The following is a 25,255-nucleotide window of genomic DNA, read 5'->3' as shown; positions in this document are numbered from 1 at the left end:
GCCAAAATATTCACACCTGGCTACCCTGAGAAGATTCTCCCCCTTCCCATTTTAATGTCTGCAAGCTTTATAAAGTAAATCAAGAGGCAAACACTGAGGCCTGACTGACATGTTACTCAGATTCTCTGACAGTGCAGCCTGAATGATGTTGATAAAACATGTCTTCAGGGGCTGCTAAATACAGGTGACTCCCTTGTTCATGTGGGACAGACCTGCTGGCAATCACACAGACCAGGAAATGTGGAATGTCAAGCAATTCTGGGTATCATAGAAGCCTCTCTTTTGCTGTCAGGGGTAAATTGCACTTCAAACTTCTGTCTTTCTCTGCAGGAAATCAGAACTGACTGATCTAACTCAGAGGTGGGCACAGGCTGACTGCTCAAGAACAAGTTGGCTGGTCTGGGCCAACAGCCCCACTGCTCCCAGTTCCACAGGCAGTACAGTCAGCTGCCAACTCACCCACAGAGTGCAAAAGGGAACAGCTCAGCTTGCCTTGTACACTGAGTTTCTCTCAGGTTGGCTCATAGAGAGCTAACAAACCACGATCTGCAGAACTTCATAAAGATACATCCATTGATGAAGCTCTTCTCATCAGGATGTAGCTGTTATTACAGTTCCAGGACTGACCATTGCAGAAATAAACTTCAGAATGAAGTGAGACTTATTCCTCAGACTTGATGTGCTTTGTGCAGGAAATATAAAGTTTCTTCTGCTGTCTCTGTTTTACCAGAGAAACACAGCAGTGCTGTAGATATTTAGAACATGCACAATACAGCTTTTTTGCTTTAATTTTTCAAGGAAAAATGGAGGTGTTCTTAAATGAGGGAAATAAACTGGCACAAGGTGATAGAAAAAGCTCAAGTACTCAACACTTCCTGGCTTTGGTTTTCACAGACAGGCCTGCTCCCACCTCTGCATGTGCCACTGTGCTCTGGAGAGGCACAACCACCAGGAGGAAACAATGTTAGGGTCGACCTAAAAACTGGATGCATTCAAGTCCATAGGGTGGTGATGGGGCCAGCACAGAGCTGTAGAAGTGGTTGACCCACATGATTATGAGATAGTTAAAATATCGTACCTGCAACAAACCATGTTTATCATGAGAGGGCTCTGATCACTGGAAAAAGACCTCAATTTTGAATAATAAGAAGATCCAAGGACCAGGGGTGAGGGAGGTGATGCAGCACATCTGGGCCTCAGACAATGCCTCCCACAAGAGCTTTCCTTAGAAGCTGAGGTGTGTGGGCTGGAAGTCAACAACTTAACATCCAATGGGGCCAGCAGGTAACAGAGAAAACTCTACAGGGGGACAATACCAAGGGCACAGTGTTCAACCTTCTCCTGCTAGTAACAGATAATATGAATGAGTGGCCATGCAATACAGCTGGGAATTTCAGGTTGGATATTAGGGAAAACTTAAGTGGAACAGATTACTCAAAGAGGCTGCACAATCAATACCCTTTTCAGTTTCTTAAGACTTGATTAGAAAACAGAACATAGCTGACCTGGTCTAGTATTGCCCATAGCCTTCCATCACACATAAGATGAGCCTTTAGGGCTCATCTATGAATTGGTGTAACAGATTTCATTCTCGTCACTAAAAATATTGGTATTCCAAACAAACTGCCTTTAGTATGCAAAACACACACATTTATTCATTGCAGTCTGATGATTGTTATGGGTCCCTACCACAGATATTCTGTGATTCTTTCCCTGCTTAGCTTCATTCCCAAGTCTCTCTGGGAAGCTTTGTACTTCCAGAACAAGCCATCTGTTGTATATATGAGAACTTGTGACTTGTTCTCAGCTCAGCCAGTTAACTGCATAATTCTGCTCCCAGGCTCACTGAAGGCACCCTTTTCTCCTCTATACACTTTCATCACAGAGATAGACATGGCAAAATTCACTGTAGGGAACAGTTTTTACCAGCAAATCCTTTCTTGCACCACAACCATGAAACAGTGAGATATTGGGTTTTCTGCTTAGAAATGTACCTCAAAAATAAAAAATCAGTTCCAGGTTGAAGGATTCTACATCTTTGTTATTTTGCTTCAGAAAAATATTAACACAATTTAGATTTTAAAACTGCTACCCTCAGTCTGAAGAACTGCAATTATTAAGAGCAAAAGCATTTGGCAGAGGAACAGAGGTATCAGAACATCTATCCATAATTCTATTGTGTCAAACAAAACAAACTTCCATCTCCAAATAGATCAGTGATGCCCTTTATTTTTCCCCTCCACCAATTGCCAATTAAAGAATTGCATTTAGGATTTGCTGATATTCCACACAACAGCTGCTGGTAAATTTCTGGCTGACTGTACAGACCAGCTTCTTGGAAGGCCAATGTGCTGCACAAGCGTGGCAGAAATGGAACAGGCAGCCAGGATTAAATCACAGTTAAAGGGGGAGGGGAGAGGAATGCCTGCATTACAGCCTTGTGAGGAATTACTGGTCACATTAGTTCTCCAAATCTACCCCTGGCCTAATTAAGCTGAATTTTCACTGTAAAGCAGGCAAAGTGCCAGTCATGGTGAAGTGAAACCAGCTTTCCATTAACTGCCAGGAGCTCAAAAGCATGTTCATATTTAAAACAAAAGCCTTAAAGAACAAGGATGCTTGAGGAGCTATGTTTTAACAGGGCTTGAACTAATACTAAAATACAGCTCTTAAGATAGCAACATATAAGGTTCTATGGGGTTTTTGTTAGGTGTGGAGTCTTGTTTGTTTTTTTTCAGTTTGCATCCTCTGAGTCTGATTTCATATTCATGTCAAGTATCACTATTTCCTTTTGAAGGTCCTACAATCTGTACAGACCATCCTGTTTTTTTTCCCCTTTCTCTGTCAGGGACAGTCCAGGGGTTTGAGTTTAGCACAAGACATTTGCAGTCTGGGGCAAACACAAGTAATGTCGGACCCTAATTCAGAGCAGTATAGTTAGACTCCTTAGATTAGTCTGTGGTGTGTGTACATGGGATCAACAATGCACCTGTGCTAAGACATTTGGTCCAACAGCAGAATATATTTTAATTTTTTTAGTCAGGATTTGCAAGCCAACTACAAAGACCGTATTAGCTCGTAAGGAATTAGAGGCTCAGGCCATATGCTAATAAACAAATCCAGTGGAAGCTGAAGCACGAGCAGTCACCCTCACTGCCATCCAAACACACATCTCAGTGCAGGGTTTCTAGCTCACAGGCAGTCCACAGGAGCAGTACTAAAAGGTCTTCGAGGAATCAAAAAATAGCTCTTCCTACACATCACCTTTCAGGCATAGTGCACAGGCTCTAAGAACTGCTTGACTCCTCCTCCTCTCCCCCTTATAATTACTTAAACGGCAGGGATTCATATACCCTAGGAACCCACAGATCAGGTTCAATAGCAACTCTTCCAGGTCAGACTCAGGAACAATGGACTATTTGCTTGTGCAACAGCAGAACAAGTTTAGGGGCTAGACACTGAGAAAACCTTCTTAATTTGGATGTTAAGCCAAATATCAAACATACCCTTTTCCAAAACTTCTCTTGTCCTTGCATTGTTAGTAAGCAAAACATACAAAACTACTAATAGAGAGAAACACAGTAAACACAAAGAAACCATATACAAAATATCCCACTTCTTAGAAGGGGAAAAAAAAAACAAAAAAAAAACCAAAAAAAAAAACCAAAAAAAAAAAAAAAACCAAAAAAAAAAAAAAAAACAAAAAAAAAACAAAACCAAAAACAAAAAAACAAAAACAAAAACAAAAAAAAAAAACCAAAAAAAAACCAAAAAAAAAACCCCAAAAAAAAACAACAACCAAAAAAAAAAAAAAAAAAAAAACAACAAATCAAAATCTGTGTCAACTGTTCCACTGTAGATGTTGGTTTGCAGGCTGGGAGACATTCTGATCATCACTCCTAAAAAGAAATCAACAATTTTCTTTTTCAAAACATGTTTCACCGACATTTCATTCTTGTGAGGCAACCTTTTTTCAGCAATTGAGCAATAGGCCACAGTATGAGAAGCAGCAAAAGCATTTTATTTGCTGTATAGTTAGTGTCATTAGAAATATGATTGGTAAAAAAAAACACGCGAGTCCACACAGAAAAGAAAGCTTAATAAAATCCAAAGACAACTGGAAAGGTGGCGGTGGTGGTGGTAGAGACTTAGCAGAGAAAACTTTTTTTTAAGTCTTCCAAGGTTCTAGACAGCAACAACTCTTTTTGGCCATCAGAGATGGTAAGAAATCTTCCTACTACTTTGCATCAGAGTGTCCTCCTCCACCCTTGTTGGACTGCTAGCTTCAAATCACTTAACCATATTGTGGAGTGTGAGAAGGGAACTAAACACAACATTAGGATCTCTTTGCATGAGGTAACACTTTCATGCAACTGTTCTGCACATGCAAAGGCATAAAACTTACTGAGCAAACACCATCTTCTCAAAAATCACTTCAAGTCATAACAACACTTCACTTTGTTTAATTCCTGTATTTTCCAAAAGGTGGTAGAAGTACTGCATTTTTTAAACAATAACATGCTTATCCTCCTTCAAACAGAAAATATCTTTAATCTTTGAAACAGAATGACTTCTTTTCTCTGACACTGAAATGATGAGACAGTCTTAATTCATGAAAATAACAACTGTGTTTCTGAAGCAACAAGTTGCCACAATGATTATTTGTAAACATTATACCCACAACAGTAAGAACATTAAAATCCCACACTTCCACCTTAAAATAAACCACAAAGATTTGACATGAAATACATAAAAACTTTATTATGTATGTACCCCATCTTCTTATCTGGAGGAGAAAATCTGAGGCAACAGTTTGGTGCAGTATAGAGAAGCAAAGCAATATACAGTAGCTGCACACAGCTTGATTGGTTTCAGACCACAACTAAATACTCTTACTATGACTGTTAGTACAGAAATGTTCTGTAATTAGAAAAAATGAGAAGTATTACTCTCATGCTGTACAGTCTTATGTTTCTTGGTTAGAAAAGAACAACTGATTGAGTTTGAATCTTTCGCGCCTGAACCTTGCACACCAACTCGTTTGGCTGTTGCCTCTGGAATGTTCAGCACAAAGGTTAAGCTCCAGACATAATTTAAGTGCTTTTCATGTGCAAACTGTTACTTGCTAAAGCTTTCAAAGTACATTTAATTACAGATATGAACACCCTGTAAAGATATGAGGATATGACAGCAGACCCAGAGGCCAATACAGATTTTAAGAGAAATGCTATGTTCCACTGCAGTAGTTCTAGTCCCTGATTAGGTCCTTCCAAAGAGGGGGCATATTTCAATTGTAGGAGATAGACCACTCTTTAACAGAGGCATCATGGGATGTTGTTACCAGAGTGTGTTCATCCAACCACGCCAAGCCGCTTACATGATGTAGTCTGTGAGCATCTGTATCACAGTGCAAAGCAACAGAAAAGAATTAGGAAGGCTGGGTTGACAAGGTAACTTCAGCACATTTCAAATACAGTTTTTAGCTGCATGAAATACTAGTACTGTATTTTCAAAGTAACTACAAAAATAACAGAAGAATTCCAGCTAGTGTGGCTAGAAGTCTAAATTACTTTGGGAACATTCAAAGCCTGCTTACTTATCATTAATTTACAAAACAGTGTTGGATTTCAAGAACTACTAGCAACTTTCAAAAGTAATATGTTGAAGAAAACATACCTGGTATCTTGACTCTGGTCTCTGGATCACTCACAGTCCAAACATATACCATCATGTCCATGCCTCCAGAAGCAAAGTGTTCATTGTCTGGTGACCATGCAATACAAACAACCTTTGCATGGTGTCCATAAAAGACATTATGCTCCTATTTGAAAATTAGAGAGACAAGGGTTATTCCAGTAGTTAAAGCTACTTTAGAAAAATCATTACTTTCAATGTGCAGCATCAGAACAAACTACTTCAAGACTCTACACAATGTACATCTCAGGTGCAGATGGATGTACTAAGCAAACCAAGTGGTGGCTTCATTTTATGTGATTTAAGTACTTAGTAGGCCAATAGAATACAAACCTCTTTAGTAAAAAAACCACTAAGACATTTTTTTCTATGAAAGCTTGATGTGTTAAGTGCATATGCAATTTAGAAGCTTCTAAAATAAACCCACAGATGCTTCTCAATGTAAAATAACTTCAATTTTTACTTGGAAATTTTTTTTTTGTGAAAAGCCATCCTGTGTTTTCACTTCAGTGTTGTTTTAGTCAAAAGTTTAAGGAGCTTATAGGTTGATACACATTGAATGCTTGGGCAATTTCTACTTTTCAGCCCATTTATAGGTTTTTGGTTAAAAGACAGTAGATTGGCAGATACAGCAAGATTCCCTGTCCTAGCATATCCCTTTCATATCTTGGTCCTTACCATGGAACTGTGTGCCAGAGCTAGTAGAATTTTATTGCTTTATTTACTTCATTGAATTTTATTGTACTGCATGATTCTTACTAAACTGAGCTTACATCCTTATCTATTTTAAAAAAATGAACACAAGTTCTCTAACAGACATGGCATGAATTTTGTTATTTCCTTTAAAAAGCCCAGACTAACAAACTAGTGGTTCAGCAGATCCAACAGTACTTTTTGTATTTAACTAAGACTAGCCTGTGGAAATTCAGCTGCTTCCCTGTTTTAACTATGCATTTGTTATTAGATGGGTTTCAGTGTTTTCCCAGTAGTTGACCTATGCTGCACATTTCCTTAACTATTCTTACAGTCTGGAGGGTTCACACAGGCTGCTGTAAACACCAGTATTAGACCAAAATAGCAGGTAAACAGCCACAGAAACATCAAATTTATATCAATGATTGATTAACAGATATTAAGGCTCAGCAGCTTCACTACATGTGCAGTATGTAGGCTTTACAATGTACTTCACTACACCAGATTTAGACATGAGCTGTCAGTCAATTTCTTTTCAAACAGAGATAACTTGTTACAACAATTCTTACCGCATAGCCATCAGCAACACTAAAGACAGTGACTACTTTGTTTGCATCACAGACTGCAAGAAAGGCACCATCGTGAGAATATGCCAGGTCAGTAACAGGACCTTTAGCTTCCAAAGTCTTATCATCACTTTTCAAAGAGGTTCCTTGGATTGAATACAAATGGACATTCCCATCCTGCAAATTATTAGCAAAGAAGGAGAAAAGGTAGTAAAATCATTTTTCCATAGAAAGAGGAGTTTCTGGAACTTTTTGCATTAATTCTGTTTGGTAGTGCTTATGTTAAGAAAGTTTAAATAGCCTGTCATTTATGCTGGCTACAGTCCACCAAGTGGGGAAATAAACCCATTTTCTAGAATTTGCCAACTCCAAGATCACACTGGGTAAGAACAATTTGGCAATTTTAAAACAGCAAATATAGATAAGATGATTGAATTCAAAAATAGACTTTAGGCCACAAATGTGGCAGAACCTGGGGAATGAAAGCCCAGGAACAACAAATACATACATCTTACTTTAACAATACTGACACATCTACTTTTATTAAATGCTTCTGTTACTTGCTACAGTGCTCCAAGTAGTACAGCTTTAGAAAGTGCAACCTTACCGCTCCTCCCACTGCTGCTGTGCTTCCTGTGGGGTGAATGGCTACAGCTTCTGGCTCATAGCCAAGGTCATCAATTGCAAAACATTTTTTCTTATCCTTCATCAAGACAATCTGTAAGTAAAAAATCCAGAAACTAAGATCCTTCTTCAAAGTACCAAATAGAAAACTACTACTAAACCACATTGCTTAGTCATAAATACAAATCCCCTCCAGTAGCTCAGAAGTTTATTATATTCTCATCTTAAGGGAACAGTTTAATTCTTAAAAAAAAAAGTGGTGACTAATCTGCTGTACTGCAGTACTCATATGTTCTAAACTACATAGCACAGCATTCTCCATTGCCTGCAGCTTTACTTCACTCACTTTGAACATGAAATAAACACGGACAAACCAGTATTTTTAGCAATGCTTACTCCCTTCATGGTTCATTGTTCAAGGGAGGGAGGCAGGACCAAATCAGTAGCAAGTTAATGCTGCAGTGTTAAACTTTAAAGGCTATTTCCTATCCAGTTCTATGCTATGGTTAACTGGGATTGACTCACATGAAGACAGGTTTGGACAACACTATCAAATGTCCCAAACACAAAATCAGCACCCATTAAGAATGCATAAACCATTATTAGTTAATAATGTTTTGATACAAAAGAGCCTTGGTGCAATGTCTCTGGTTTTCTGTGATCTGCATAATAGTGGCAAGCAAGCTAGAGCTGCTTAGCACTAGCTAATTGGATAGTTGGATTAATTGCAAAAAAAATAAAATGCAGGAGAAAAACATCCTTTTGCCAAAATCGTGTCAGATCTGGCACAAGTGTGATTCTGAGGTTTAACCTTCCAGCACAAAGCTGTATTGATAGCAAATACAGAGGCATCCACACAAGGGACTTTCTGAAATGTAAATCCATACATAAATGTGAAATTAGTACAGGATGCAAAAAGACAAGGCTATCAAGTATCCTGCTGCATTATGTTCCCTATAGGTAGGTATTATTAGGAAATTCTGCACATGTTCAAGGTAATCCCACACTAAATAAATAAATGTTACCATACATGGCATTATTAATACAGCAATAGTTGATAATCTACATGTTAATACTTACTTGTCCAATGCATAAAACTACAGTATAACCACCAGGACCCACAGCTAAACATTTTGGCTGAACATCCATTTTCACAGCATCCTGGCCACTGGAAGAGAATGTGTCAAAGTGGAGAAGCAGGAAGGACAAAATAGGAAATTATTCCATGTCTACAACTATATTAAAATTGCCCATTCAAATAACCACTCACTTATCATCAAGAACATGCATAACTTAAATTCTTATCTACAAATCTCAAAATTTCCTATAGTTTTGTGTTTAAAGCTTTACGATCTTGATCAGGTAGTACACCTTTAAAAATTAAACTGTAGTATAGTAACATTGACTTTCATTTCAAACTAACTAGTTATCTTAACAAGATACCTCAAATTCTGGTTTCCATGAAGAAACAGCTGTGTCCCACTCCTCCTAACCATATTTACCTCCACTATCCCGGAGTATTTATGAATCACAAAACAGATGCTCTTCCTACTAAGTCACACAATACAAGACAGGTCTCCATTTAACCCATGGAAAGGATAAAACAAATTGAAAAGCCTGGGATGCATTTCTCATCAGAAAAAAAGCACAAGCGTGCTACAGTTACCATGGTAACAAATAAACTCCAGCATTTATACTTACCATATAAAGTCAACAACACTCTTGTGGCAAAACAAATATACTGCAATAAAAGGCAACACTTTAACTAACCTGTAATCTCTCTTGCTAAGGTTGGTATAGCGCACAGTGTCATCCATACTGCAGGTGACCAGCTGGTCCATTTCATCCACTGCCATTCTAGAAACCTGGTTTGTGTGGCCTTTCCCAGAAAAGCCATCATTCTCTCCAGTTTCAGAATCCCAGTAATGTGCATAATAGAATTAAGGAACATTTGAAGATACTGGTGCAGTCAGATTCCACACCAGAAAAAGCAGATAAATAATTGAGAGAACATAAATAGTAAATAATTGAGAGAACAGCTAAGGTTAGAAAGGACCTCTTGAGATTTAGTTCAACCTGCTGCTCAAATTGGTGCCAGCTACAACTCAAAACCTTACAGAACCCAGCAGCCTGTTATCTCCAAGGATGGAGACTCTACAACCTCCACGGGCAACCTCATAATATTTATTAAATTAAACTCTGATGTTCGGTAGTGAGCTAAAGGACCTACCACAAAGGGTAGCAAGTACTGAAATAATTAGCATTAAGTCTGAGACTACAAAATACTTTTCAAAGAATTTTAGTTAGAAGCTCTTGCAACACTGGCTTTCCCTCATGATGTTATATGGTAACATCAGTGTTAACTACTACAGGTCTGAAAAGAACCAGGATCTATATTTGTAAGAGTTTATACCAACATGACACCATTTTAAAAGGCAGGGTAAACGACTGTGGTTGCAACTATAAGCTTCAGAATGCTGGAAATGTAACTTTGTGCATATTCTGCCATAAGTGGAAAACATGTATTGCTGCTTCTTGATGTAGCAAGAAGCTAAATTATATATTTACTTGCTTCTCCATACTATCATCCTACCCTAGCTACCCACCATGAAGAAGCAACAAGTATAAATTAAGAGCTGGCTTATATTTAGCAGGAAACTGTGAAGGCAGCTAATAAAACAAGTATTAGGGGAAAGTAATATAAACTTTAGACAAAATATCCAAAGTGTCCAATAAACTTTCTTCAGCAAAGCTTTTTTTTCCACCTCTCCTAATGAGCGCTCTCAGACTAGAACAAGTATCACTATCATTCAAAGGATATTAATATGACCATCATTACTTCCAGAGTAAATATAGGACTTTCCACCGTTGTTGTGCACTGCAAGACACTGAATTGACTTACTATGACCCTGTGAATGAGACAAATAATTACTGATGAGCAATTTTTAACACATACAAACGTGTTTTTGAGAAGAATGACAGGTTATTCAGAAAATAACATGCTATTCACAAGCACTAAAAGTCACCCAGTATAAAAACCACTATTTTTTCAGTGCAGTCATTTAACTGTTACACCACTGCTTTTGCTAAGTCCTTCATGAAGAACAATAAGCACCATGCATGTCCTTATTAGCCTGATGAGCCAAAATACTTTTGTAACTTTTTCATCACTGCTTTTCAGGCACTTTATGATTAAGGGAAGAAGACTAAATATGGTCATGCACCCACACCAACTTCCAGAATTATAGCGTAATAGCAAAAATCTGGGACATTGTTTCTAGTTCATGTAAAAATGTAAGTTCCCATGAGACAGTCTTGTGTCAGCAAACTCTTTAAATCCTAAAATTAAAGTTCAATTGCATGGTAACCCTAATCACCTTGTCCACAATACACTAGTTCTGGGAAAGTGAGACATCACTGGCAGTTAACTATGCTGTGTTTCTTTTCTCATCTCAAGAATGCTTAAAAGCTACAACAAAACATAAGTTGATAACATTAATTAAAATGAAATAATCAGTCTGAGTATTTGCACACATTCTCACACATGTAAATGCAATTTCTTGATTTATATGTCTTCAAGAAACAGTCACACATAGCTCATTTGGCAATGCCAATTTAACAAAGCTATTTTTCAATAGCTACTATTCCATCTTGACAACGTCAGTCACGGAGTCATTTATTGCAGAAACTCATGCAGTAACAGAACTTTAACCTACCTTTATAACACGTAAAGGCTTATTTGGATTGTTCTTGTCCAAATAATTGATGTAGCCAGACAGGGAAATAGTCAGTAAATGGTCTTTCTGCCACAAGCAACCCAGCTGCTGATCCAGCACGTTTGATCCCATGTTAAAAGTATTTACAATAGAATTAGCACCAACATCCCAGATTTTAGCAGTTTTATCTCCAGAAGCAGAAAGCAACTGACTGCTGTCAGGGCTCCAACTAATCTGTAAAAACAAATGTCACCACAAGACAGTAAATGTATTAATTCAAGACTTAGCAGTTTATTAACTGGGTAATGAAACACTACGGATCATTTGCACAAATGAAGTGATACTTACAGCATAAATACCTCCATCATGTGCTTTGCCTCCACCAAGAGCACACACTTTCTCTCCAGTCTTCCCATCATAGATAAAAATCTTAAAAGAGCACACAGACATACAACTTAAAGGGAAAAGCAGTAATGAAAAAACCCACACTAAACCCTTTTTTAAGGGGAGGCACAGGCTATGCTGCATTGAATAATTAAGACTAAACAACTGAGATGAAAATCGTAAATAATCACAGCAAGTTCCCCGTACTTTGGATCCAGAAATTTGAAATTCTGGAAGATGTTACAGTTTTGAACCCTGCTGTCATGGCAGCTGCTTAGACTCCTGTCATGGGAGTCTGTCCTCTGAGATGGACAAGCTACTCATGGTAAGAGTTATTGTCAACATGCCCTTATCAGTAGGGAGTACACGTGGAACCAGGCTGATATCTATGAATTCACTATTTCAGCTAGATCTTTCAGGATCATAATATACATATTCCAAAAGTCCAACACATTTCTGCCAAAATAACCTGTAAGAGAATACTAGGGAGATGGAATGAGGAAAAAACCTGAGTAAGAATAGTTTGGTTATTACCACTTATCAGTTCTTATAGATTTACAGGAGGATACTTAAAAGTTTAAGCCTGTGGCATAAAAAAGAAGCAATGTGGATTTTACAATACTAATCCTATTCCCAAAATGCACAAGAAAACCTTTTCTTGCTAAAATCAGTATTAGAAGAGTTCCTTGTTTTTTACCTGCCCATCTGCACTAGCTGTAGCAAATCTGTTCCCATCAGGAGAAAACCTCACACAGTTTACAAACCGTGTATGGTCCTGTAGAAAAAAGGAAGAATCAGCAAACAAAAAGGAACAGACCATTTTACACAGAAGACATTCCAGTAACAATGAAGTTCTTACACGTGAACCATGAATTAGCTGTAGGAGATGCCTGCTGTACAAAATTGCTATGTTTAGTTTAGCCTCTATCTGAAGAGAATCATGGGGACCAAGAACAGTCCAGAAAAGACACTGTGACATCATTACTGATGTAGTTAAAATAACACAGTGCACACCAGGAGAATAATTACCCAGTTTCAGGGATAAATAGTAAAAAAGAGTCAGATGCAGCCTACATGCAAACTTGAGATTCTTCTTGGTCATTGACTTCTCCAACATTCTCCAGATTTCAACTCTTGCTTCACTGCGCATTGAGTTTTATATACACAAGAGTATTTTATCCTTCTTATTGCAAAAAAAAAAAAAAAAAAAAAAAAAAAAAAGGCACAAGCATAAGGAATAAGTTACTATTTTACTGAAATTCCATTTCTAGGAGATGCATTAGTGGTAGTTCTGTGAAGTAATGAGGCAAGACTGATGTATGCTCCCCAAATAGACTATTTACAAGTAGGAGACTATTCAAACCATGCAAACTAGAAAACACACGTTAAATAGAAAAGCACCACAATGAGGCCAAAGCTCCCATGCAGAGAGATTTGGAAGACTATTTTTAGTATTATGGAAGGCAGGTTCTAACCTACTTTCTTCAATTACACTTTTTTTCCCCCCACCGACAATACTGCAGGCTCTAATCTGAACCATACAGCCCATACCAGAATCCCATACATCAACCCAAATATCACTTTAAAAGGAAGACTGCATCACTTACCAGTCTAAGCAGCACTGGTAAGCAATTTGGACTTCAGAGCACCAAAACAACCAGCTTAGCAAAATGCAAGTATCAGCTTAAGTTCAGAAATATATTAGGCAACTACATCATTTCATTGGATTGCAGAGCTCTAAACAATTCCTTTTCTAGAACTGGAATGAAATCCTTACTAAAGTCAGCATACGAACACTACTCAAGGCTCACGTGTAGGAAAATAAAAGGCCTACTACACTGATTTTAAAATTAAAATACAAACTAAACAGTTTGAATCTACTACTGCAATAACATCCAGTATCTTTGCAATAGTTTTTCTGAGGCAATAGATCTCCTGCCATCAAAACAGCTGCAGAGGCTTGTTGCATTTTCTTTGGCCTTAAGCAACAATGAATACCTTCACCGTGGTACTTCCAGCCTTTGTTTCTTTTAAGAAATTGTAACAAGTTAAATAAGAAACAAAGTTAAAAGGAACATAATAAAGAAAACTGACCACAGAAGTTACATACTTATTCCATGAAGTAGAAACCAAGTTATGCTTTCGAACATCCACACTCACCCTAAGTGGCCCTGGGATTTCAGATTTGAGCACTCTTTATCAGATTAGAAAATTCCATTAAAATCACCATATTTCTTGACTCATGCACCTTGGAAAAGCTTTAAGAAATTCTACACGTATCTAAACTGAGAAACAGTGCTCTGAAAGCATTAGTAGAGCCAATAAAACACCCTACTTCATCCCTTCCACTGCTTAGTGAGAATGAAAAAAGAAAATTAGAAAAAGTGTTACAGGTTCTCTTTTTAATCAATCATTTATTTTGGTTTTCTTGGCCTGAGACCAACATTTGGTTGTACACAGTTTTAAGAAAGCCACTTGACACCAGCTATGCTTCAAAGGGGGGGAACTGAAAACTTCTGTTATAACAGCTACTTGTGATAAGAACAGCAAGCTTGTTGGAAACTGCAGAGTTTAACAGAGTCACATCTAAACGTAAACTCACGCTCAGTGTAAACTTGAACTTGAACGGCGGTCCCTCGAAGAAAGCAGCGCAGTTGTCATCACTGCCCGTTGCCAGACGATATGGTCTCGTCTGTTTAATGTCCACACTATTGATCACTTTATTGTGCCCAGTAATCTCACCAACAGAAGAGCCACTATCCCACAGGAACACTGCTCCAAATCTAGTTAGAAAAGCACACAATGACTACAATTCATAAAAGTTACACGTAGATTAACTCCTTGAACATCTGCAAACAGCAGATTTGAGTCCACTCAAAGAAAAGAAATTAGGTCATCTCATTAATCTCATATAAGCACATCATAGCTCCCTGAAGGCTATTTGAGATCTTGCTCGTGGGAGATTCTAATCTTCAATAGGAGACTCTTGCTGAAGGGGACAAACAATCAGGTTTTGCATATAAAGCTTCTGAAATTCAGATATCCAATGTATTTCTCACTAAGACTACTGGTTTATAAAAGAAAGCATTAAATTACTTCATCTGCCTAGCCACAGACTGCAGAAAGCTAGGATAACAATGACATTGCATCACAGTTATCTGACTATTTAGTCTAGATTGGGTACCATTGCTTTTACAAACAGTATTACTAAAAGGTTTAAGGAAGAGGAGCTGTAAAAGCATTTTTGACAGTTCTTACTCTAAGTCATTAAAAAAAACCAAACAGTATAATCAATACTGAGGCACTAAACTGCCAGAGCACTGCTATTTGAAAGGCCTTCTTTAGAATCCCTTCAAGAATATTCTAGACTGAAAGTGCACCCACCTAACAGGAAGTTGGTCAAGCTTTTGAAGAAGGAGAGCAAACTCACATTGTATCTACCCAGGGGCAAATGGGGCATAGGGAACAATGGAGGACTAAGTCTCATTCAAGGACATGATGGATTAAAAAAATGGTGCAGGGGACTAGGGAACAGGACTACATGATGCTTTTCAGCTCTTTAGGTGTCCTGGTCTGGACTCTGCTTTAAAAGTTCTGACAGTCTTTAAATATTAAATAGAGGACACAAACCTAAATGGGCATCTCATTTAGTTAGGTAAAGGTCAACTGCTTGATGTCCTTTCATTAAACTATCATAAGGCCTAAAAATTTAGACATATTGCTAAAGGAGAAAATTCAGATAGACATTTTTATTTTAAACTCTTATTCAATCAATTGAATAAGAGTCCAATAAGTGAAGAATGAGAGGTAAAAATCTGTTTTCCGCCCTCCTACCCTATCATATCAGCATTTGACAAAAAAAATACACCAGCTATCCTTGAATGTAATACCCACCTACCTCTAAGAAACAAGTCCCAAACAATTGTTAAACTAAGTAATTGTAACAGAACTGTATTTTCCAATAATTTACAGTTGCCAAACACTGCATAGAAAATTTTGCTGCAGAACAGTCTTGAAGTCAAGACAGGGAAAAAGCAGTGGCTTTATTCCATTGAAGAATTAAAAGCTTTCTGCAAGGAACTTGCTTTGTTAGAATGTAGAGGTTTACAGCAAATGCATGTATGTATGTATAAGCATACACACATACAATCACAAAAGAATTACTCACTTTTCCCTTCCTTCTCCAACCACAGCAATTCTCTTGCTGTCTTCAGTCCATGCAAGGTCCTTTATTTTTCCTGCAAATGGCTGATACTCATACTTCAGTAGGTGTTCCTTCTGTGTAGTATCCCAGATTCTCAGCTTTCCAGAGACATCTGCCATAATAAAACAGAATATAGCTATTGTTCCAGCATGACTCAGTCACATGACTCATCAATCTGCCAGAGTACATATTTTCAGCTACACTGAAGACTTATACTAGAGACCTACTACCTTACCCTTTTACAACTACTACAAATCCCTCTACTTAGGAATGCTGAAGACTATATCCATTTCAATAAATTAGATTTTTAACCAGATATTACAATCCAAGACATACAGCACTAAATACAACAGATGAAGAAAATGTTTGCAGACATGTGAAAAAACTGTACAGTAAGAGAGTAGGAACTTTGCTGTTACAGCTGGTATGTGTTCAGTATCTGTTACACAAAGAACAAGCCAGCCCAGACAAGACAGCTCACTGACCCTTCACTGGGACACAAGCCACTCTACAAGAAGAGAACAGTTCTGTGGACAGTGGTTGATGCACTACAATATACACCTTCAAAGGAGACCTGTTTTATACAAATACCAGGCAAACGTAGATGTACAAAGATTTCTGTCCACAGAACTCAATTCATGCACATCAGTGTACTTTTTCTATACAGAAGCATGTACACAGTGCAGAGGCATCCCTACCATTATCTGGAATACTAGACAGGAATTTAACAGAATATTCAGGAACAGTAATGTCAAAAGTAGCAGACATGGCACAAGCAGTTAACAATTTAAGACTTAAGATAATGAAAGCTCCCTGGCTCACTGTATCCACTGAGTATTGTAAAACCCAAGAGCTATTCAGAGCAATTACTGTGGTGCAGGATTGTAACCAGAGGAATTGTTCTATACACAGACAAATTTACACATCTCTAATGAAACCCACACAGCAAAGTCTGTGTGTATTGTACCCTTCAAAAAAGCCACTGTTCTAGAATAAACCACGTGCTAAAATATGCATCTTTCACCTCAGCAAAATGTTTAAATTCTGTTCACCATTTACTGATGCATCTTTACAATTCAATTTAAACATACAGCCACTCTGCATCTTTGGGACCTGGTCATAGACTGATTGTCACTTCTGCAAAAAAGGACAGACCCAGAATTTTATAGAAAGTATTTGTTATTGAAGCAGAATTTTAATGCAGACTTCACAACCTTATTTTTTTTTCCATCTATTAATAGCTAAGACACAGAGCTTTAACTTTGCAGTATCTCCCATTATTACATCTGCTATGACTGCAATAAGAGAAATTACCAGAAAAGCCAAAAGCATATTGCCAAAGGTCTGTCTCATGAAGCACATGACATATTAATGCAGGCTGCATGGCTAATGCAAATTTATAGACAGAGAAATGAATCTTACATGTTATACTTAGAAACAGTTTAAACAGCCTGGTCATCTATCTTCAGACCCCATGCTCAGCAGTATCACAAAACTATTTATAAATGGCATACAGAAGACACTTTTTAAGGGAAATACTGCAACCTAAACTCTTCCACTTGGGTATGACAAAAATTCTGAGAAAAATCAACCAAATATTTCCCTAGTACAGTATCTGTCACTGCTCTTTTACAAAGGACTAGAAACCTAAAAGGCTACAAGGAAAAAATTAGATAGTTATTTTGAGTATTAAGCGCTGCACAAACCTAAGCACCAAGTTTGTAGAATACAGAATGCAAACTGGATTTTAAGAGGGTATTCAATTTGACACATAGTCCACACACAAGACTGAGCCAAGAAAATCCTGGCTGTGGTCCCTTACAGACAAGAATGTGAGAAAAAAGAGGGGAAAAAAAAGCTCTGCTATCAGTGCTCTTAAAGGTTCCCCAGTACTCAAAAAATACTTATTCTAATACAGCTTTCTGATACTCCCATTCTACTAAGACCTTGGAAGGAATCTGTGCCTCCCTTCTAAGGGTCTCATATTCAGAGTATTTTCAAGTATATTATATTAGAAAATATATCTATTTGGGTACAGTACTTGCTTTTGAAGCACTTCTAATTGATATAGGCATGCATTTTTTTAAGAATCTATATTAGCTGCAAATCCTTGTAAGAAATACAAGTTACAGTATTGTACACAGTATTCTTCACTATATACCAGTCCTGAAAAAAATACCAATTATTTGATGCAAGCTTCTATTAAAAAGGATTTGTTTAGTTCTTTGGTTGTCAAAACCTGCTACAATACAAAAAATTCACACTGTAAAAATTCATGTTACATATCCTCAGACTATTGATTCACATGCATTATATGGAAACAGGCTCAGCCTCCTTCCCTGCTAACTCGCTGAAGAAAGCTTTCTTAGTTCAGGTAAAAAAGTACCAAAAGCCAAAAATGTTGCCAAATTGGGTTGGGAAGAAGGGAGAAGAGAAAAGAAAGAATACATAGTGTTTTAGAATCCCTCCCATGTCTATAAAGTAGTAAAGTTTATTAACATCACAAACAATAGTCCTGCATTTCAGAAATAAATTTTCACTCTGATGCACTTACACAAGTCTTCATCACACTAAGTATTTAGAGTTAATTTCCAGGTTTTTTCCTTATTGAAATAATACATCTTAAAAAGACCAAGAATGTCACTAAGCTCACTGCCTGGGTAAGAGGCTAAAGGAACAAGGACCATTCCTCCTTCAGAGATGCATACGTTAAGTCCACCAAAGCCCATCCCATTGACTGCATACTCCATACACACACACAAAGTGTTACTCCTACTTTGCCAGTAACTTTAACAGCTCTGTCCACACATCTCATGCACATGCACACAGATACTTTACCTCCGGATGCTATGTAGAATCCACTAGGAGCATACTTGGCAACTACAACCTGGTGGGCATGCTCAGTGTAGATGTCAGCAATTGCAGGATTCTATTTTAAAGAGAAAATAAAAGTTAAGAAATTGTACTTCCTCCTTTTCAAGGGAATAAGATCAGAAATTCAACAATAAAATTCATAGCTTCTCCCTGCACTCCCTTCTCTCAAACCCTGCCTTCCAGCTTAAATTGAGCAACTGTTCTAAAAGTGAGAAGTGCAGTACACATTGCAGAACACTGCTGGTACCACTGAAGCAACACACTACTTTCTAACAACTGACACAAAAACAGATTTCCTCTTAAGGAAGCCTGACATGATGGGACCCTTTCTTCTCCAATACCTCCAAACAGTAGAAAAACACTCTTTAGTAGAAAAATAACGGGCCAAGCATAAGGCTCCCTTTTTCTAGGGCTAGCCCAGGAATAAAGGAGTTACCCAAGTAGAATATTAAATATGAGCTGTGTTTTGCAGCACACATTTAAAATTCTACTGTAGTCAAGTATGAAACTTAAGCCTGCAGTCAACCATAACACATGGCTGTTAATCATCACCATGCACCCAAAATCACTCAATTAGCAACAAGATGTGCTAGGCTTGCTCTTTCTCAATAACTGCAATCTCCTTAAAAAGCCAGGAGACCTGGTATCAAAAGCTGTGCAGAAATTCTGAAAGAAATTCACTGCCACTCCATCATCATTTTATCTCTTCCATATAAACTATGTTTTGAGATATTTCAGGTTTTACAATAAAACTAACTCTCAGCAAATCAGTAGCGTTATACAATAGAGGCACCACACAAATCAAAAAGGGATGACATCAAGGCAAAAACGGCTTTCAAATTAATTTTATAAAGAAGCCATTCTGCACCCCACTCAATTACAGTGTATATATGCTACAACAGTAATTCACTACTCTTTAGAAATGTTTTTCTACCATTTAACCGGCTTGTCCCAGCTCCAGAAACTTCACTCATATGATCAAAACAAAATTCCATTTAAACTGCTATAATTAATACAGATTTATTCAATTGAACCAGAAAACCACCTGATGTTATGGTATGACTCAGCCATCCAATCAGGAAAAACTAAAACACCCGCTCTGTGTTAGAAAGCAGTCTCCTGCTCACAAGAGTTCTTGCTGCTGCAGTACTGTTACATCTCAGGAGACAGAATATAGCTTGCTCATGCAAAAAGGAGCTCTCCTCCATTCCTGCTTTCATGCATTGCTTGAGTGTGTTATAGCCCTGCTTAAGTCACAATCATCTGCACTTGCAGCATGCACACCCCTCTTGATTTTGTGTCTAACTGGATTTCATCTGAGCAAGACAAGAAAATGTTTTCCCTATTCTATATCTGCATCACCTACATGTTCAGGGAGTTTAAATCCCCCCACATGTTGTTATTAATGGCATGGTAGGTACTATTTTACAGTAAAAATCTCCAAGAGTCCAGAAAACTAAGCCGAGAGACTAATTTAACAGGTTAAATGAAAGATGAAAACCCAAATTTAAGATATGATAAATAGATTCCAGAAACCAGGTAATAAGCCAGAGATGTCAAATTGTACATTATTTAGTCAATAGTTATTTCTGCTTGTAAAGTCAGTTTTCTAACTTGCATGTTTTTCACATCAAGCTCAACCCCCAGAAAACCACTTCTAAAAAAAATTCAAGGAGAAAATTATAGTGTGAGCTGAGACAATGTAGTACCTAGATTAAACCAGCAGTGACCTTATGTGGCTTATTTCAAACACTGAAACCAGAGCCACATATGAAAGTGAGCAGTTTCAGTTCCAAGCTTCAAAGTAGTCTTAGACCCATGAAGATAAAATATTAATGATGTATGAAACCTTAAAAATATCACTATCTTTCTAACAGGGCTTTTCCAACACTGAACTACTTATTGTTAAAGGAAGTCTCTAGATCATGCTCAAAGATCAAGCATTAAGCCTGAATGCTATATTCATCTGATTAGCTAATGCTAGATAGCTTTAGACTTAAGGAGAAAGGTGATCACTGCATTTTGATGACCTGTTTTTTTAATTAGAGCACAACCATTCCATGGGACAACTGTTCATGGAGGGATTACACACAGACCCCCCACCATTTCATTTCGTTGTTGCAAACTATTAGAGAGGCTTCTATATCATGCAAAGAAGGCATGGTTTTTAACTAAGAGTGGACACACTTGCAAGTCAGGTTACAAACTGCAACATTCTCCCGCACAAAAGCCACAGAACAGGCTTTGGTCAGATTTTGTGTTACTGCTGTAATATATTCTGTAGTCACCTGTCAATTATTAACAGCAAACTCCCCTTGTCAGTTGGGTAAGTCTGCATATCAGCATGAATTGCACCATAAAACAGAAGGATTCGTGACTTCCATTCTCACCTCCCCTCGAGAGTTAAACAGTTCGAATCTGAATTCCCACCTTCCCACCTCGCCTGTTCTCAGGTCACCATGTGCCCTACGCCCCCCAGCTCAGGCTGGGGTTCACATTTGGATTGGGCTAATCTTCAGTGAGCTGATTCAGGCAAAGCAAATTGCTTTCCTCCAATTTAACATCCAAAATAGGGTCAGAAGAGCATTAATGACAGCACAAGGGAGAAGGTCAGCACTCACAACTTGGTCAGAAACTGTAATGTAAGCAGAGTGGCTTTTCCCTCTTCTCTCATCACACTGTGTGCCATTACAGGGTTTAACTGGAGCTTCTGGTTTCAGAAACTTGAACTTTTCTTGATGCCAAGAGCAAAACACTATTACAAAGACATTATACCGACACACTGAAACCAGAGTGCAAGCTTAGTTTTGGTTTTAAGTGGATGAATTTAAACTGATCGCAATCAAGAAATCTGCAAGGAATTATTAGCAGCACTTATCTATTACAGCACAACAGTGAAGAAATGTCTGAATATAGTGGGGATGATGAGATAAAACAGGGAAGCAGCTCAGTTTACATAGGTGATTTACAGAAGCAGCCATAAACAAATCCATTGTTGTGGAGACCTAAAAATTCCAGAGAGGTATGTCCTACCCCTCCCCCTGCAGCCCTTCCTGCTGCAGGCCAAATTTGCAGTAGGAAAGTATCTAGGGGAGAATTTGGTTTCTAAAGAACAAGCAATCACTTTGAAAAAATTTATTTTTTAAAAACCAGTAGCAAGAAAATGGCCTAAACATTCAACGTTTCCTCCATACTTTTGAAAGGAATGCCATCTTTGAAAAGAAATCATTCAAACAACTCTTAACATTTCTCTAGTTAGCACTAGAGAAAATAAACAAAACCAAACCTCCACACTACTGAAAACATTAACTGGGGCATTCTAATATGTAATCGATGAGCAAAATTCCCTATGAGCAAGGCTGAGAACTTGCACCCAGCTTGTCGTGGAGTCCAGCAACTCACAGCTATTTTGATTCCTGGAGTTGGGGCTGGGTAGGGGAAAGAAGCTGAAGAATAACACGTTTAAAAGATACAGGTTGTGCTTCTCTGACAGGCTAAGAGCCCAAAACAGCAGAGAGGGAAGAGTTCATTCATTAGGCAAACATACCACTCAACTTCATAATAGCTATATCTAAGAAGATAAACAGGGCCAACCAGAATATACTAGTCCCTCATCTCTTAAGTCCCATGCGAACAGGGAAAGAATTGCACATTTTACCGAGATTTTCTACGTGTTTTTACAGTCGCTGTCTATGGTTTTACGCCTGAGTCATGCACTCTACTTATCCTGCCACTGCTGACCACGGATCTGTGACCTCGATTGAAATCGCCAAGACTGAATGAAGCTCAGGCTGCTAAAGGAGCGGCAGGGAGACAAAATGAAACTTAGCGAAAGCTTTATACACTAGAAAACAAAATAAATCAAGATACATTACATCAATGTTCCTGATGACGACACATTTTCCATTGGTGTAAAGAAAATTGTTGCCCTTAGGATCACCTCCAATAATCTTGGAAACGCCTCGTTCAACCTGCGGAAGGCTGGCGAACACTTTTTCTACGGAAAAATAAAAGGTGAAAGGGGATAAAAGGAAAATAAATCATAATAAAAATAATTTTAAAAATAATTTTTTAGGAGATCAAAATAAAAGGAAGGCGCTTAACGCCTCCCGGCTGCGGGCACACGCCCTGCGCTGCCGGCAGCCGCCGTCACTTGTTGCTGTCAGCGGCTGCGAGGCACCGCCGGCCCCGCGCGTCCCGCACGAGGGTCCGCAGCCCGCGGGGCTCCGCTCCCATCCCCGCCAGGGCCCCCGCCAGCTTACTGATCTCGTACGGCATCTTCGCCCGCGGGTTTCGGCGGCAGGCCGGGCAGGAAGGCGGCGGGCGCGGCCGGGCCGGGCGCTGTGGCTGCGCTGCCGCCGCTCAGCCCCGCTCGGCCCCGCGGCGCCAACCAGGAAGCGCCCGCGCCGCGCGCCGCTCTCCGCTGCCTTTGACCATATATAGTCAACTCTGCTCGCGCCGCGCCGCTCCCCGCCAGCCCGCGCCGCGCGCCCGCCCCCGGAAATGCCGTGCGCTCGGCCGGGCCCGGCGGGGCCGCGCTGGGGCGGCCTCGGAGGCGGCCCCGCCCCGCGGGGAGCTGCGCGCAGGGCGGGCGGGGCCGGGCCGGGCCGGGGCCGGGGCCGGGGCCGAGCCGGGGCCGGGCGGGCGCCACTCGGCGGCTCTGACCGGCCTCGGGCTCGGCCTCGGCCGCGCCGCGCGTGCGCGGGGCCGCTCCCCTCCGCGGAGCTGCCGGGTGCGTGCGCGGGGCGCTGTGCGCGTGCGCGGCGGCGGGGCTGCGCGCGCCGGCACCGCCCTTCCCGGGAACGGCGGCGGGGGATGTGGGGGGATATCCGCTGGGATCACGGGCGGGGATATGGGGGATATCCACCGGGATCACGGGCGGGGATATGGGGGATATCCACTGGGATCACGGGCGGGGATATGGGGAGCATCCACCGGGATCACGGGCGGGGATATGGGGGATATCCACTGGGATCACGGGCGGGGATATGGGGGATATCCACTGGGATCACGGGCGGGGATATGGGGGGATATCCACCGGGATCACGGGCGGGGATATGGGGGATATCCACTGGGATCACGGGCGGGGATGTGGGGAGCATCCACTGGGATCACGGGCGGGGATATGGGGGGATATCCACCGGGATCACGGGCGGGGATATGGGGGGATAACCACCGGGATCACCGGCGGGGATATGGGGAACATCCACCAAGATCACGGGCGGGGATATGGGGGATAAGCACCGGGATCACCGGCGGGGATATGGGGAACATCCACCGGGATCACGGGCGGGGATATGGGGGATATCCACCGGGATCACCGGCGGGGATATGGGGAACATCCACCGGGATTATGGGCGGGCAGGGGGGCATCAATGGGGAGCCCGTGGGACGGGCGCGGCGGCAGCGGCAGGAACAGAGGCACGGACAGGGACAGAGGCACGGGCAGGGACAGGGACAGGGGCACGGACGGGGACAGGGACGGGCTCGGCGGTGTCCGGGGAACCATCTGCTGGGGAACCATCGCCCTTGGCAGCACTTGTCAGGAATTGAGTCGCCGTAGTCGCCTCCTGCACGAGAGGCTATGCAGGTCCCCGAGTTCCTCTTAAAGAGCTCTTGGCCTGTCCGCAGTCAGTTTTCTTTAAGATCAGTCTTATCTTCATCCCTTGTATATTTATAATCGTAATATCCTATAATTTTATGCCATTCACCTCCAAATGCTGCTGGGGCACTTTACAAACTCCTAGTTTATCACCTGAGCTGTCCCCTGAGGCCAAGTTGGATATGTCTAAATTAAGCTGAACCACATCCATCCCTTCATGTTTTCTATATAACTTTGGATAAATTGAATTCTCCTCTCCTTCCAGTGCTATTAATATAAATCACATCACGTGTACGATAAGCTCCATATGACACAGCAAGCCAAAGCATTTACATCTAATTGGCAGAAACCTCTGAAATATGTGCTATTGTGTTTTTGTCCTTTTAGCTTGCTTCATTTGTAAAGTGAGTGAATTTTTCCTATGAAACAGGAAAAGAGCATCAGGATAGATGGATATGACAGGACTGCCTTGCCCTGCATGTGAATACAGAATATAAAAAGAGCAAAGCTTTTGGAATGCTCTTGGCCCACTGACCTGTAAAACAGGCATGGGGGAGCCCTGTGGGAGCTGGGAGAACAGGTTGGGGAAGGGAAAACCTTTGGATTCTCAAATGCAGGAAGCATCAGTATTGCAGTGCAGGGGTGTAAAGCCTTTCACACAGAGAGGGGTAGGCATTTCAGGATGAAAGGATGCTGAAATTTCTCAAGAACCTGTCCTAAGCTGGGTTATGCAGCCATTCTGCTTGAGGAGCACTAAAGGCTGCACTCAACTGCACTGGGATTGTTGCAAGTGGTTTCTGTATTTTTTACTTCTGTGCTAAATGTAGTTGGATTTTTCCTTATTCTGTGTTCAAAGAGCTGTGTTTTCCTTGAATAATTGCCATATGCCCATTAAAAA

General features: G+C 40.2%; 1 protein-coding gene across 1 annotated transcript; it reads right to left on the bottom strand.

Moving 5' to 3' along the window:
• Positions 1-4,000: 4,000 nt before the first annotated feature.
• Positions 4,001-23,249, bottom strand: WDR1 (WD repeat domain 1). Its single transcript, XM_056489070.1, has 15 exons — positions 23,018-23,249; positions 22,631-22,752; positions 18,720-18,810; positions 15,846-15,993; positions 14,280-14,460; positions 12,375-12,452; positions 11,642-11,722; positions 11,294-11,527; positions 10,399-10,486; positions 9,348-9,504; positions 8,658-8,745; positions 7,561-7,671; positions 6,957-7,130; positions 5,677-5,821; positions 4,001-5,397 (listed from the first exon to the last, which is right to left on the bottom strand). The coding sequence occupies exons 1-15, from the start codon at positions 23,031-23,033 to the stop codon at positions 5,288-5,290; spliced, it is 1,824 nt and encodes a 607-aa protein (XP_056345045.1). The 5' UTR covers positions 23,034-23,249; the 3' UTR covers positions 4,001-5,287.
• Between the last annotated feature and the right edge of the window lie 2,006 nt (positions 23,250-25,255).

This window comes from Oenanthe melanoleuca, chromosome 4, assembly GCF_029582105.1.
Source record: "Oenanthe melanoleuca isolate GR-GAL-2019-014 chromosome 4, OMel1.0, whole genome shotgun sequence".
In the NCBI taxonomy this organism is placed as follows: Eukaryota; Metazoa; Chordata; class Aves; order Passeriformes; family Muscicapidae; genus Oenanthe; species Oenanthe melanoleuca.
The sequence above is the reverse complement of the archived record's forward strand: the minus strand, read 5'-3'. Positions and strand labels throughout refer to the sequence as shown.